General features: G+C 45.0%; 1 protein-coding gene across 1 annotated transcript in view; it reads right to left on the reverse strand.

Moving 5' to 3' along the window:
• Window positions 1-385: 385 nt before the first annotated feature.
• LOC124776519 (RNA demethylase ALKBH5-like) overlaps window positions 386-15563 on the reverse strand; it is a 116681-nt gene continuing 101503 nt past the window's right edge. Inside the window, exons 7-8 of the mRNA XM_047251547.1 lie at window positions 10692-10877; window positions 386-1184 (exon numbers count right to left, since the gene is read on the reverse strand). Of these exons, the coding sequence (XP_047107503.1) occupies window positions 10703-10877 (175 nt within the window). The 3' untranslated portion in view covers window positions 386-1184; window positions 10692-10702. The remainder of the gene's footprint in view (window positions 1185-10691; window positions 10878-15563) is intronic.

The raw sequence follows: 15563 nt of genomic DNA on the forward strand, positions 1-15563 counted from the left end.
TGGGTACTGATTTCTCAGGATCTATGCACCCAAACTGCATGAAAATGTAATTACATGTCAGTTCTAGTATAATATATTTGTCCAATGAATATCTGTTTATCATCTGCATTTCTCCTTGGTGTAGCAATTTTAATGGCCAGTAGTGTACATACTGACTGTCAAGATAGGAACTACATCACATTTCACATCACCTAAAATATCACACCTTATCGCTTTCGCAGTTCTTTTGTTGCTACATAAGTAGTAGGCTTGGGCTCTAAAATTTTTATCAGGTATCATCTTCACTTTGTTGGTATCTGCTTTTCCACACTTCATGGTATTTTCAAAGCTTTTTAATTTAATTTTACATGTGTTCAAAAGGATTGGTAAACAAAAGTGAATTATGTTCAACACACAGTAAAAATTTTAATTTTTAAAAATAAAATACAAAAGCTACATAAAATACTCTCACATTTGCATAATAACCCCTCATGCTTGTCCATTCTTTTTCCACCTCAACTTCCCCCCACGTAATAATGACTTCAAATTTATCTCTTGCAAGCAAATGTATTGTCATGTTAAGTGGTACACACCTGCCATTTTTTCTTCAATGAATTTTTAAAAACTTTGAGAAAGACACTTTCACATACATATCATTATAAACTCTACATCAGTAAAGATAAAAGTTTTGTGAATTTACAACCATTCCACAGGAACATAAAACATCCTACTCAACTGGTAACTGCAACAACACATTCTAATATTTCAATGAAGGAATAAAACAACAAAAGTGAACATTGATTTAATTTTACAGAATACTAAAATATTTATTGTAATAAAATATAATCTGCGCTATGCACATTTGAATGGCTGACTGACAAAGGCCTTTCAAAACAAGTAACAGCAGTTTAAGTCAATTCAGACATACATTTTAAAACTGGAACATATTATCTGACTGAAAACATTAAACAAAATATAAGTTTTCTGTAAACTTCTTACAACTTCATATTAAAGCTTTACTCATATTTTACAGTTTAAAACTTTTTACATATTTACAAGTCACAAACATCATTAATACAATTTTGTGAACAAAAAAATTCAATACAAGCCTTTTTACAAGAAACTGAAGCAAATCTGCAAAATGAAGACAGACTATGGTGCTTTCCTTATCACAATTTCAAATGGTCTCGGCACAACTTCATTGACTGGAAACAAAATCAGCCTAGTTATTAACAAGGTCAATGTAACAGTAGCAATTTTAGAAAAATAATAAATTATTTATTTAATACTAATAAAGTGAATGATAGTTGACTGGTACTACTACAGAAACTTACTGCACCATTCATGTTCTCTGCATAGCAAATTCCAATGTTAGTGTATGTATAGCATAAGATTTCCCGTCTTCATGTTTTCAACACTAGTCTGAACTTAGGTTACATTACTTTTCTTTTCTCTTCCCCTATTATATTTCATGGCTTTCTCTCATTCCTCTTTTTCACCTGCATCCCCCACACATCAATCCGTGCACCTAGCTATTTTTGTAAGGCTTTATTCTCATCTCTGATCTACCAGTTTCTTGTGTCTTACTATATGAAAAATCTTTACTTCTGTCTTTTTGACATTCAACATCCCACTTGATTCACATTATAATCTAATTATTCCTACCGAACGCATGACCACTGATTAAACCACTGCACCATCTCACTTTGTTTCACTGTAGCAAAGACACTCAGGTACTCACTGTTCCTTGAAAGCAATACAGATTCTGCCTTTTACTGTTAACAACAAACAACCAGGAAAAAACTTAAAAGCAAAGGTTAGATATCTCAGCGTCACTCTGCTGTGAGTCAGTGCAGAATTCATACCTTTTTATGGCGTGTGACAGTTATGAAGATGCATAATTTGATTCAATATTTTAAATACCATGAAAAGTTCATTTTACAATAATATTACAGTAATGTGCAAGTGGATTGTATGAAGAGCACTGCAGGGACAGGGAGAAAGAGGAAAGTGGAAACACATTTTTTGCCACCAACCCTACTAATCAAGACTCTACCCAAAGCCGATGTTGAATCCTGCCCGATTTAGTCCACTCGTCCATCCAGTCATGATTCACCCATACTGCACCCAAATCACGCTCCTGTTAACATTCCAGAATTTCTTAACCTCAAACTTTGAATGACCATCATCCCCAAAATCCATCAACATGGAAGCAAACCTTACATTCGCAGAAAGAACCACAATCTGCCACCTAAAAACTGATCCCGACCTTTTAATCCCACTGGTCAACAAAGGCACCACCACTGTAGTTTTGAACTGCAGATATGACCTGGCGGAAGGACTCTACCAGCAGTTAGATTCATCCACCTTCAAACTGCGCCACAATGACCTCATTCCAGAAATTTGACAGGATCTCCAGTCTCTCCTTAAATCCTTAGGCCCATCCCAGAACTACTACTCTGAATCTCTCTCTCTCTCTCTCTCTCTCTCTCTCTGTCTCCCCCCCCCCCCCCCCCTCCAAAAAAAAAAAAAACTCTTACCACTTCCTGCGCTACAACCTTCAACATGTTTCCTGAAGTAAATAAAACAAACCACCCAGGATGGCCCATTGCGGCTGGGTTTTTTTTTTTTGGGGTGGGGGCCACAAGTTCAACGGTCATTAGCACCCAGACTACGTTAGGAATGCACCGCGAGTCACAAGTTTAAAACAGCAACGAAAAGGGAAAACACGATAAAAGACAGACTGACAGGCATTTGATTAAAAAAACAGCATAATCAAATGTCCTTAGAGAGGTTTGTCAAGTTGATAAAACGAAGAATGCCAGCAGCTGCTCGTGGGTCATCCGCTAAAATGGCATCTAGAGTACATGGCAGGCCAAGATCAAGACGCAGTGTGTTAAAATCCGGACAGGACGTTAAAATGTGGCGGACCGTCAGCAATTGCCCGCATGGGCAGAACGGCGCCGGCGCAGCCGTCAGCAGATGGCGATGGCTGAACCGGCAGTGTCCAATTCGTAACCGGGCCAAAACGACCTCCTCCCATCGAGAAGGGCGGGAGGAGGACGTCCAAGCCGCGGGAAGAGGTTTCAAGGCCTGAAGCTTGTTGTCTGTAAGTCCAGCCCAATCGGCATGCCACAGCGATAAAATGCGCCGACAAATGACCCTGCTACAATCTGACGAAGGGACACAACAAGAAGCTGTCCGAGGCTGGAGGACCGCAGCCTTGGCCGCGGCATCTGCAGCTTCGTTCCCAGGGATACCGACATGGCCAGGAACCCACATAAAGCTAACCGGAGAACCGATGTCCACCAGCTGCTGAAGAGAGCGTTGGATCCGGTGCACGAAAGGGTGAACCGGATACGGATCACTGAGGCTCTGGATGGCGCTCAGGGAATCGGAGCAGATGACATAAGCAGAATGTCGGTGGCGACAGATGTAAAGAACAGCCTGGTAGAGGGCAAAGAGCTCAGCTGTGAAGACCGAACAATGGCCATGGAGCCGGTATTTGAAACTTTGTGCCCCGACAATAAAAGAACACCCGACCCCGTCATTGGTCTTAGAGCCATCTGTATAAGTGAAGGTCATATTAATGAACTTCGAACGAAGTTCGACAAAACGGGAGTAGTAGACCGAACCGGGGGTAACCTCCTTTGGGAGCGAGCTGAGGTCAAGGTGAACGCGAACCCGAGCCTGGAGCCAAGGTGGCGTGTGGCTCTCGCCCACTCGAAAGGTTGCAGGGAGTGAAAAAATTAAGGTGTTGAAGGAGGCGACGAAAGCGAACTCCAGGGGGTAGCAGGGCAGAGACATACAACCCGTATTGACGGTCGAGAGAGTCGTCACAAAAGGAACGATAAGACGGGTGGTCGGGCATTGACAGTAGCCGACAGGCATATCGACAAAGCAGTATATCGCGCCGGTAGGTGAGTGGCAATTCACCAGCATCAGCATGAAGACTCTCGATGGGACTAGTATAAAACGCTCCGATCGCAAGTCGTAAGCCCCAACGTTTTATGGAGTTGAGGCGGCGTAAGATGGATGGCCGTGCAGAGGAGTATACGAAGCTCCCATAATCCAGCTTGGAGCGGACGATCGACCGATATAGACGAAGTAGGACGGTTCGATCCGCTCCCCACGACATACCACTGAGAACACGGAGGACATTTAGAGAATGGGTACAACGGGCAGCCAAATATGACATGTGGAGACCAGCTAAGTTTCCTGTCAAATGTAAGACCTAAAAATTTTATTGTCTCCACGAATGGGAGAGCAACGGGACCGAGTCGTAAGGACGGTGGGAGAAACTCTTTGTAGCGCCAGAAGTTAATACAGACCGTCTTCTCGGCAGAAAAACGGAAGCCATTGGCGACACTCCAGCAGTAAAGACGGTCAAGAGAACGCTGAAGACAGCGCTCCAGGAAACATGTACGCTGCGCACTGTAATAGATGGTAAAAATCGTCCACGAAAAGGGAGCCTGATACATCAGCTGGGAGGCAATCCATTATTGGATTGATCGCTATGGCGAAGAGAGCGACACTCAAAACTGAGCCCTGTGGCACCCCATTCTCCTAGCGAAAGGTGTCTGACAGGACAGAACCCACACGTAACCGGAACTGTCGATCCATTAAAAAGGAACGAATAAAAAGAGGGAGGCGACCGCGAAGGCCCCATGTATGCATGGTGCGGAGAATGCCCGCCCTCCAACAGGTGTCGTAAGCCTTCTACAAATCAAAGAACACAGCCGCCGTCGGGCGCTTCTGCAAGAAGTTATTCATAATGAAGGTCGACAAGGTAACCAGATGGTCAACAGCAGAGCGGTGCCTACGAAATCCACATTGGACATTGGTAAGTAGGCGTCGAGACTCGAGCAGCCAAACCAAACGAGAGTTAACCATTCGCTCCATCACTTTACAGACTCAGCTGGTAAGCGAGATGGGTCGATAACTGGAAGGCAAATGCTTGTCCTTCCCCGGCTTAGGAATCGGGACAACAATAGACTCGCGCCAGCATGCGGGAACATGTCCCTCAAACCAGATGCGATTGTAAGTACGAAGAAGGAAACCTTTATCCGCAGGAGAAAGGTTCTTCAGCATCTGAATATGAATAGAATCAGGTCCTGGAGCGGAGGACCGTGACCGGGCAAGTGCGTTTTCGAGTTCCCGCATGGTGAATGGGGCATTATAACTTTCACGATTCGAGGAGCGGAAGTTAGGTGGCCTAGCCTCCTCTGCCTGTTTGCGGGGGAGGAAGGCAGGGTGATAATGAGCGGAGCTTGAAACCTCTGCGAAAAAGCGGCCAAAGGCATTGGAGACATCCTCAGGAGCCACAAGGACGTCATTCGCGACCGTCAAGCCGGAAACTGGTGAGTGGACCTTAGTGCCAGAGAGCCGGCGCAGGCTACCCCAGACAACAGAAGAAGGAGTAAAACTGTTGAAGGTGCTTGTGAAAGCAGCCCAGCTGGATTTCTTGCTTTCTTTAATAATACGACGACACTGTGCACGTAATCGTTTATAATTGATACAATTCGCCACTGTAGGGTGGCGTTTAAAGGTGCCTAAAGCACATCGACGAGCACGTAAAGCGTCTCTACATGCTGCGGTCCACCAGGGGACCGGTACGCGACGTGGAGAAGAAGTAGGGTGAGGGATGGAATATTCAGCAGCAGTGTGAATGACTTCCGTGAGGTGTGTGACCTGACGATCGCAGCTTGTGAAGGTTTGATCCTGAAAGGTCGCCCTGGAAGAGAAGAGCCCCCAGTCTGCTTTGGAGATGGTCCAACTAGATGAGCACGGAGAGGGGGTATGCTGCAGGAGATGGATAACACACGGGAAGTGGTCGCTCGAATATGTATCAGAAAGTGCATTACACTCAAACCGGCGTACAAGTTGGGTAGTACATATAGAGAGGTCTAAATGGGAATAGGTGTGAGATGTGTCCAAAAGAAAAGTAGGGGCGCCAGTATTGAGGCAGACAAGATTGAGCTGGTTGAAAAGGTCTGCTAACAGGGAGCCCCTCGGGCAGGATGCTGGAGAGCCCCAAAGGGGGTGGTGGGCATTGAAGTCTCCAGTTAACAAAAATGGTGCAGGTAGCTGAGCAATAATTTGCATCATGTCTGCCCTGGTAACGGCAGACGACGATGGAGTGTAAATGGTACAAATGGAAAACGTAAATGTGGGGAGAGTAATTCGGATGGCAACTGCCTGCAGGCCGGTGTGCAACGTGATGGGATCGTAGTAAATATCATCCCGGACCAGCAACATAACCCCTCCATGAGCCGGATAACCTACCACAGGGGTAGGTCAAAACGCACAGAGGTGTAGTGTGCCAAGGCAATTTGATCGCACGGGCGTAGCTTCGTTTTCTGGAGGGCTACGACGATCGGACGGTGCAAGCGGAGCAGCAACTTCAAGTCCTCTCGGTTGGAGCGAATGCTCCAGTGAATAAGTGCCATCGTAAGAAGAAAAGGAAGATGAAAGAAGGGGTCACCTTGAAGGCTGCTGAGGGCCTGGCTTCGAGCGAGCACTGCCGCCGCTATCAGTAGGCGGACAGTCATCGTCCACTGGTTCTATAGGTTCATCGGCCATCTTGGTAAGATGGCTGGGAGGGGGAGCTTCCTCCGCCGGTGAACGGCCAGATGTTCGGCTACCAGCGGTGCGGCCAGGCGAAACGGATGACGGCCTGGGGCGGCAACCGCTGGGTGGCGCAGGAGAAGAAATGCACCGTGGCAGAGAAGGAGAACTGTGCTTCCTATGAGCCTTCTTGGAAGGTCGTTTGGTGGAAGTACTGGTCGATGGCTGGGAGGTCGAGGTACGTAGGAAGTCTGCACGGGACGGTTCCTTTTGAAGGCCCGTGCATCTGACTTCTGGGTCTTCGTCTTAGCAGAAGCTGATGAAGGGGCTTGTGTCTGTGGGGTGATGGGAGGAAGAGGAGACGTCGACCGCGCGATCTTAGCACTGGCCGAACAGACGACCGTGGTGCTGAAGGTCAGATCGCATGTCTGGGTTGCCACCTCCCTGGTAGTCCGAGGAGAGGCGAGGACAGTACTGTATTTCCCCGCTGGGAGCAGCGTGGGCTTCCTACTAGCTAATAGCTTGCGAGCTGCCGAGGTGGACACTTTCTCTTTGACCCGAATTTCTTGGATACAGCTGGGACAGTCGCGGGAGGACGCTGCATGGTCACCCTGACAGTTCACACAACGAGGAGACGGAGGTGAACAGTCACCCTCATGGACATTCCTGCCACAAGTGACACATTTAGCCGCATTGGAACAAGACTGTCGAGCGTGATTGAAACGCTGACACTGGTAGTAGCGCGTAGGTGTCGGGACATAAGGGCGAACAGAAATAACCTCGTAGCCAGCTTTGATGCGCGATGGCAGCTTAACACTATCAAAGGTCAAGAAAAGTGTCCGGGTCGGTACAAGGTCATTGTTGACCTTTTTCATGACCCTATGGACAGCCGTCACGCCCTGTTCAGCGAGGAAAGACTGAATCTCCTCGTCAGTCAATCCGTCGAGGGATCTAGTATAGACCACACCACGAGACGAATTCAAAGTTCGGTGAGCCTCCACCCGGACAGGGAACGTGTACAGGAGTGTGGCTCGAAGCAGTTTCTGTGCCTGAAAGGCGCTCTTAGTTTCTAGTAACAAGGTACCATTACGCAACCTTGTACAAGACTTAACAGTAGCGGCTATGGCATCTACGCCCTTCTGGATAACGAAAGGGTTGACAGAGGAAAAATCCTTTCCATTCTCAGATCAAGAAACGACGAGGAACTGTGAGGCAGGCGGTAGTACTTTTGTCACTGGTGGCTGGTCATGTTTCCGTTTGTGGGCAGAAGTCGAGAGAGAAGAAGAGAAATCCATTGCGGAGGAATCCCCCATGATTGTCAGCGTCTCCGATGGCGCGCTCCTTCCTTATGGGGACCCTCTCAGAGGGCACTCCCGCCTTAGGTGAATGTTTACACCTCAGGTCACACCTCCCGAGAAACAGACTGAGGGACCAATCGGCATGGTCAGAAGGTATCAGCTCAGGCAATCACCCCTCCCTGGGCCTGGCCTTTACCAGGGGGTACGTGCGTGCCTTACTTGTCTACCCAGGGCGGGGAATTACGCGTTACCCCGTCACCGGCTACACGTGGGTCGGCCTTCAGGCGCGCACAGGAAGGAAGGAAGGAAGAAGAGGAAAAGGAAGAGAGAGAGGACAGACTGTCTCAAACGCCGAGGCGGAGACCAGAGAAGGCAAGGAGAAGAAGGCAAGGGAAAGAGTAAGGAAGACAGTGAGATGGAGAAGAACAAAGAAAGAAACCAACCAAAGGAAGGAAGAAACGAGAAGTGAAAAACCAAAAAGACCACAAATATAGGTCGTGGAACCGTACGTCTCCGGATGCAGGCGCTAACTACCGCCTTGAGGGGGATGGACTCCTTTTAGTCGCCTCTTAAGACAGGCAGGAATACCTCGGGCCTATTCTAACCCCCGGACCCGCAGGGGGGATTGTGGCTGGTTACTGTACCCCCACTGAGAGAATCTCTGCTCCCATGGACCAACACCTTCAGCCTATTACCTGTAACTTAGCCTCCTACATACAAGGCAATGAGCATTTCCTCCATCGATTCAACAAAGTTCCTGTTCCTTTAACACATGGTGTCATGCTTGTCACTACAGATACCACCTCCTTCTACACTAATATCTCAAATACCCATGACCCTGCTGATATCGGACACTACCTTTCCCAATGCTTGACTGAATCCACACCTACAAGACTCAACACCTACAAACCCCTTTTTGGTCACTATGACCAACTATATCCTCACCCATAATTACTTCGCCTTTGAAGACATCACCTTCAAACAAATCCATGGTACAACAATGGGCACCCACATAGCACTGTCCTATGCCAACCAGTTCAAGGGCATCTCAAAGAATCTTCCTAAGCACTCAGAATCGCAAACGCCTCATCTAGTTCAGAGTCACCGATGAAATCTTCATGATCAGGATTGAGGGTGATGACACACTATCCACATTCCTTCGAAACCTCAATTCCTCCAAAACCTCAACATCACATCCCCCCATTCACTTCAGCTGGTCCCCCTCAGACCAATAAGCCACTTTCCTCAATGTTGGCCTCTAATCTCAAAGATGGCTTCATCTGGACTGGAGCAACTGAATCACATTCTCCACCACAATTTTGAGTACCTCTTGTCATGCCCTGAAATGGGTAATATCCTACCCACTATCCTTCTCATCCGTCTACACTGGTATTGCACCACCCACTGCACCTAACCAACATCCTTGTCCACCCCTATTCACCTCTGCTCCCAAACCCTCACCTTTATCCCTGCAGTAGACCTAGTAGCAAGACCTGTCCCACACATCCACCAACACCTACACCAGTCAGGTCACAGGCATCACTTATCCCATCAAAGGCAGAGCCACCTGTGAAAGCAGTCAAGTGATCTACAAACTAAACTGCAACCACTGTGCCGCTTTCTATGTGGACATGAGAAACAGCAAGCTGTCTGTCCGCATGAATGGCCACCAACAAACTGAGACCAAGAGACAGCTGGGTCATCCAGTTGCTGAAGATGCTGCCTACAACAATGTGCTTCAGTGACTGCTTTACAGCCTGTACCAACTGGATCCTTACTACCAACACCAGCTTTTCTGAATTGCACATTTGGAAACTCTCCCTGCAATAAATCCTATGTCTCCATTACCCCCTGGCCCTTCAACCTTCGCTAGTCCTTGCCCTTCACTTTTCTTCTTTTCTTACCCCCCCTCTCATGATTCATTTAGTAGCTCTACCCTGTCTCCACCACGTCCCCACATGCTCTTACAACCAGCACTACACCTTCCTCCACCTCTACCCTGCTGTCCCTCCCCATCACAGCCCCAGCCTCCTCCTTATCCCCAACACCCACAAAGTGTTTCTCCAATTGTGCACAACTGCTCGCAGTCCGACCTGAGTGACCAGCGACAGTGATCATGTGTGTGCGATTTGTACCCGTGTGAATGAATGTGAATGTGAATGTGTGTGTGTGTGTGTGTGTGTGTGTGTGTGTGTGTGTGTGTGTGTGTGTGTGTGTGTGTGTGTTTGTTTTCTACCTTAGAAGGAGGCCTTTTGGCTGAAAGCTTAAATGTATAGCAGTTTTTTATTGTGCCTGTCTGCAACTTGACATTTCCTCTATATAGTGATTAGCAAACTACCCTTTTCATAATACTGTCACTATTCCATCCTGGATTTTCCATGGTTTGACAAACAGAAGGTGATTGACGTAGCAGTTTTTATACACCTGACCATCCATCCAGAAATCATAAGACATATTCCCAAATGCTTCTCAAGCCGCCTCTTGGACGAACTTCTTTGGCGGTTAGCATACTTCCCAAAGGCTTTTAAAACATTACTTGGTGGAATGTATACTTCCTATGGCCCTAAAAGCTATATTTCACAATAAACAGAAACTACAGGTAGTGCAGGAGCATACAGAAGTGGTATGACATTCCCACAAACACAGGGGAAAAAACACAGTTACTGGTAAGTATAATCCCCCACTGCCCACATAAGGGTTAAATTAACTGAATTAAAACTGTCCAAGATGATACATAAACTATACTTATATATTAGACAGAAGGGTATTTATGAAAACACACACTACTTCATATTTTGACACAGCATCTAATTCCTACATTATTGGAATACAGCTACTTTCACTTACCATCAGTAATACTAACACTCCGACCCAGGACTTGCCTCACGCCTGCGCTTGACTGATCCTTCACTATTCGACTTTACATCTTCGTCTGGTTCACTATCAGATGCAGAATCATGGCGAGGATGCAAAGAACTGCTCATTACTACTACCCGTTTCCGTGGATTGTTCCCTTCACCTTCCCGTTTGGGCCTGCAACAAAGTAACTCTTTTATTGACATGTACAAACATTTTCAGTTTTCCTCGAATTAGCAGTGTAACAATGAGGCACTAAAAAAGATAAAAACCTTACGTTTTCAATTAAGTGTAACTGTAATACTAACTAATTACATGATTCATAATAAAGTGCAATGCCAAGTGAGCATATATGGAACAAAATAAATATTGTGCATGGACTTGCAACCTCTCTGAGACCCGATTAAAAGTTTTGCTGAAACCACTGATCTCTCATAAAATTATTTAACCGAGGATGATACATCAATGTTCAACTCACTCAAGGCAATGGTACAGCTAATAATGTTTGTGGTTACTTTGCATCTTTCCTTCCCAGATGTCAAGAGAGAAGAGCAGCCCACAGTGTACACTTTCTGAGAAACTGTGAGAGCCTTGTTTATTGTAAACTAACCTTTTCCCCATGGCTTTGCTGGTGTTTGTGTTCCACACATCTCTTCCTCCCACTTCTACCTGTCTATCTCCTCCTCCACACAAACTCTCTTCATATCCTTCCCTTTGTCCACATCCTCTACCCCCCTCTATGACTATATTACCCCCTCTCCCCCCCCCCCCCCACCTCTGCCTCACCCTCCTTTCCTTTTCCACCTGCCCACTACACCTTCTACCTGCCTCGTGCATCTCCCTCCCCCATTCCCCTCTCTCTGTGCATTTCTTCCTCCCCCTCATTCTGCCCATCCCCTCAATCTATCAGTCTCAACATGTCACCAGCTGTGCTCATCGGTATGTTTAGCTCCTGCAATGCAGTTCAATAAAGCACTCTCCCAACATAACTGTCATGCAGAACAGTCCATGTTGGGGCCTGGAAAACCAGGTTTTGTTGAGAGCTGTGTCTACTTGTCTGGCACGAGATGACCTGTACCAAACCGGGGAAACATATTTGGCAGTAGAAAAGCATAGTGCCATTGCAGAAGAATGAATAGTTTGTGGATGTGAGCCACACTGTGTCTCAGTTAGTTTGCGAATTAGGTTGTTTCAACTGGGGATTTTGGTGTTCTTGCAGTGGGTTTTGAATGTCAGTTCTGTAGAGAGTGACTCCCAAGTACTTAGAGGCATGAAGCTGCTGCAATTGGATGCCTGACTATTCAAGATTTAGATCACGATTAGCTTCCCTGTTCCTTAGGTGAAAGGCACACCCTTGTGTCTTCAAAGGGGTTGGTCTGAGTTGGTTCCGATTGAAGTAGCTCGACAGTGTTCTAAGTGCAGTTGTCAGGTTTCTTTCCACTGTTTCAAAGCATGAGCTCTGCGTATCAAGCGCTAGGTGATCTGCATATAAGAATATCTTCGTGCCCGGGGTCAATGGCTGGTTGTTGGTATAAATGTTGAAGAGAAGTGGAGCCAAGACGCTTCCCTGAGGCGGACCACTTTCTGCGCTCTCCAGTGACTGCACTGTTCTCTAAATTCAACAAAAACCTTGTGGTTTTGGAGGAGGGTGCTGATTAGTCTAACTAGGTGGGCGTTCTTGAGCATATTGTATGATTTTGCATGAGTAATCAATGATGGACAGTATCACATGCTGCTTTGAGATCCATGAAGACCACGTCGGTTACCTGTCAGGTTTCAAAGCCATCCTCTATAAACTGAGTGAGATTGAAAAGTTGCCCTGTGCAGCTTCTGTTTGGTCGAAATACTGCTTGTTCTGGTACGAGAAGAGGGTCTATTACTGGTAGGATTCTATTCAGAATCATATGTTTGAACAGTTTATGAAGGTGACTCAAAAGGTTAACAGGCCTGAAATTGAGCTGCTCGGGGGAACACAATGGTAAGCGCCATCGCCGTGTATTTTGCGGCAGATGGCTAATGACACCACCTGTGGGATGCACAATGCAGTAAACTTACTAGTAGTTCCAAATTCACTCAACAGATGTCAGGGAGGAGCTTAATGGTAAGCACCACTGTCAGTCTGTTGCGGAAACATAATGGTAAGTGACAGAGAGAATGGTGGCAAGTAAAAACATCTCTGAGATTATGGCAATAGTGAACATGGCAGGAGACAAGGAATATACTTCCAATGATACTAATATCTTTGAGAGGGATCCAGAATACATTCCTAACGATTCAGATGACTCAGAGGTATGTTATTTTGTAAATATACTGTCTTCAGTACTTTTCACGAACATAATGGTAAGTGCATGTACATACCATTATGTTCCTGAAGTGCATTTGAAAATTACGTTCGCCGACAAGTACAAGATGTGTAGAGTCCAGATCAGTGGTGCGAGATCATCAAGAAGTCGGCTTGTATATAATATGAAATGAGAGGATTTCTATCAAATAAAACACTCTAAAGAAGCGTTTGTCTTCAGAAAGAAGACAGTTGATGATCAAGCTGTCAACCTAAGGAAAATATGTAAGTGGAAGGTGACTTCCGAATATCCATCTTTATTCATCAGCGAGACATTTTGTCATGACATTTGGCATGAAATAAACTTCAGGAAACGTGGAAGGCAAGGACCAGTTCCTACGCTTCGACTTAAATACAATGGGCCAAGGCTTATTGAAAAGAAGAAAGTTGCTGACGTCCTATCGCTCCTAAATTACATACATCCTGTCCACAATGGATTTTTCCTGTCACTAAAGCCAACAGTTTTAGATGAAAAAGACATTAGTGATGAGAGTGATGAATGATTTTGCAGTTTCAGTAAAGTGTTGAAGACTTACTGTAAAATTTAATATGTAATGTTCTATCACTGTGTGTTGTTAATGGTGTATGGTAATGTAATAATTTTTGTATATTTCATGTGTTTTAGTCAGTTCTGATTTTCATTTATGCCTGTATAGTAGAAGGACTGTTAAAAAAAAAAAAAAATTACACAGATTTGCAGATCAATGGAAACTTTAGATGCGCTGTATCTCGAAACTGTGATTTTGGCGCTTACCATTTTGTTCCTCCGAGCAGCTCAATTCTTAGGGTGATCTGCTTCCTTTCTAGGTTTTGGAAGAGCCATCACCCTGCTCTTTCGCCAGATCTTTGGTAATTGTCACTGGTTCATGCAGTTACTGAGAAGCTGGAGGAGCCATCTTCTTGTTGCTGGGCCGAAATTCTTAATTTGCTCCATACGGATGTCATCTAAACCGGATGCTTTACCAGTTTTGCTCTCCTTAATAGTGTTGTTTAATTCAGATATCTTGGGCCTCTTGGGGTATTTTTGGCAATTTGATTCTATGGCTACCTTTCCCATTCACGAGCAGTTGGTGTGCTATCTGATCTGCAGTGATGTTGCAGTGTGCTGTGGATCTGGTTGGGTCATTATTGAGGCATCTCAATAATCTCCAAGCTCTATGGCTGTTTCTGGTTAGATCAAGTTGTTCTAGTTTTAACGCAAGAACTCCTTTTGGATTCTTTCAGAAATATAATAAGTTTATTTGCAGCCACCAGCATTGTCTCGCCAAATAGATCATCTTTGAATAGTACTATAAGTACTCTGTACACTGAGCACTGAGTTCTGAAGTTAGACCGGGAATGTATGATGTTCAACCACCCTGAGGAATGGCCATTCTGGAGCATCTCTTTACAGTCTTCACAAAAGTGTCACACAAGTCAGGTGAAGGATTTTACACAATAAATCATAATGATGTGGAATGAGTCATTTTACATTCACATCACAAATTAATTAGTAAATATGGTTACAAGCTGAACATTTATAAGCTTTTTTAATTATCTTATTTTTACTTTTTTTATACACAGGTGTGACTTGGTAATTCCTACCTACCACCTTTTACACATTACAATAACAGAAATTCTTCTGTGGAATAGGATGATTTGTCAAGCAGAAACTTTTTCAGTTTGTTTTCAAATTTTACTTTGCTGTCTGTCAGACATTTGACATCACCGGGTAAGTGAGCAAAAAATTTTGTTGCAGCACTGTGCACTCCTTCTTGTGTTAAAGACAATTTCCACACTGAATAACAAATTTCCTTCTGGTATTTTAATTATGTACATCAAATGGTTCAAATGGCTCTGAGCACTATGGGACTCAACTTCTGAGGTCAATAGTCTCCTAGAACTTAGAACTAGTTAAACCTAACTAACCTAAGGACATCACACACATCCATGCCCGAGGCAGGATTCGAACCAGCGACCGTAGTGGTCTCGCGGTTCCAGACTGCAGCGCCTATAACCGCATGGCCACTTCGGCCGGCCTTATGCACATCATTGTTCCTTTTGAACTGTAGGGGATTATTTACAACAAACTTCATGAGATAATAAATATACTGTGAAGCAGTAACCAGAACATCCAACTCCATAAACAGATGTCTACAACATGATCGTGGGTGAGTGCCACATATTATTTTTAACAGCACTTTTTAAGCAATGAAGACTTACTTTCTTAACAATGAGTTACCCCAGAACATTATTCCATATGAAATTATTGAATGAAAATATGCAAAATATGGCATCTTACTGATTTCTCCCTAGTCAGAATTGCGTCCCCCACATTAAATTTGCTGAATTACTAAGTACAACTTTCTGCATTCTTTTGGTGAGATGTGCATTATCCATTGGTATGTTATATCATCAATCCCATAAAACTTCAATTTATCTAGGATATGGTGATTCAACAGTCAAATGCCTTAGATAGGCCACAAACTGATTGTCCCTGTGCTTCCTACAACATTTAAAAAATGAGTATTAAATTTGTTTGT

Source organism: Schistocerca piceifrons, chromosome 2 (genome assembly GCF_021461385.2).
Source record: "Schistocerca piceifrons isolate TAMUIC-IGC-003096 chromosome 2, iqSchPice1.1, whole genome shotgun sequence".
NCBI classification, from domain to species: Eukaryota; Metazoa; Arthropoda; class Insecta; order Orthoptera; family Acrididae; genus Schistocerca; species Schistocerca piceifrons.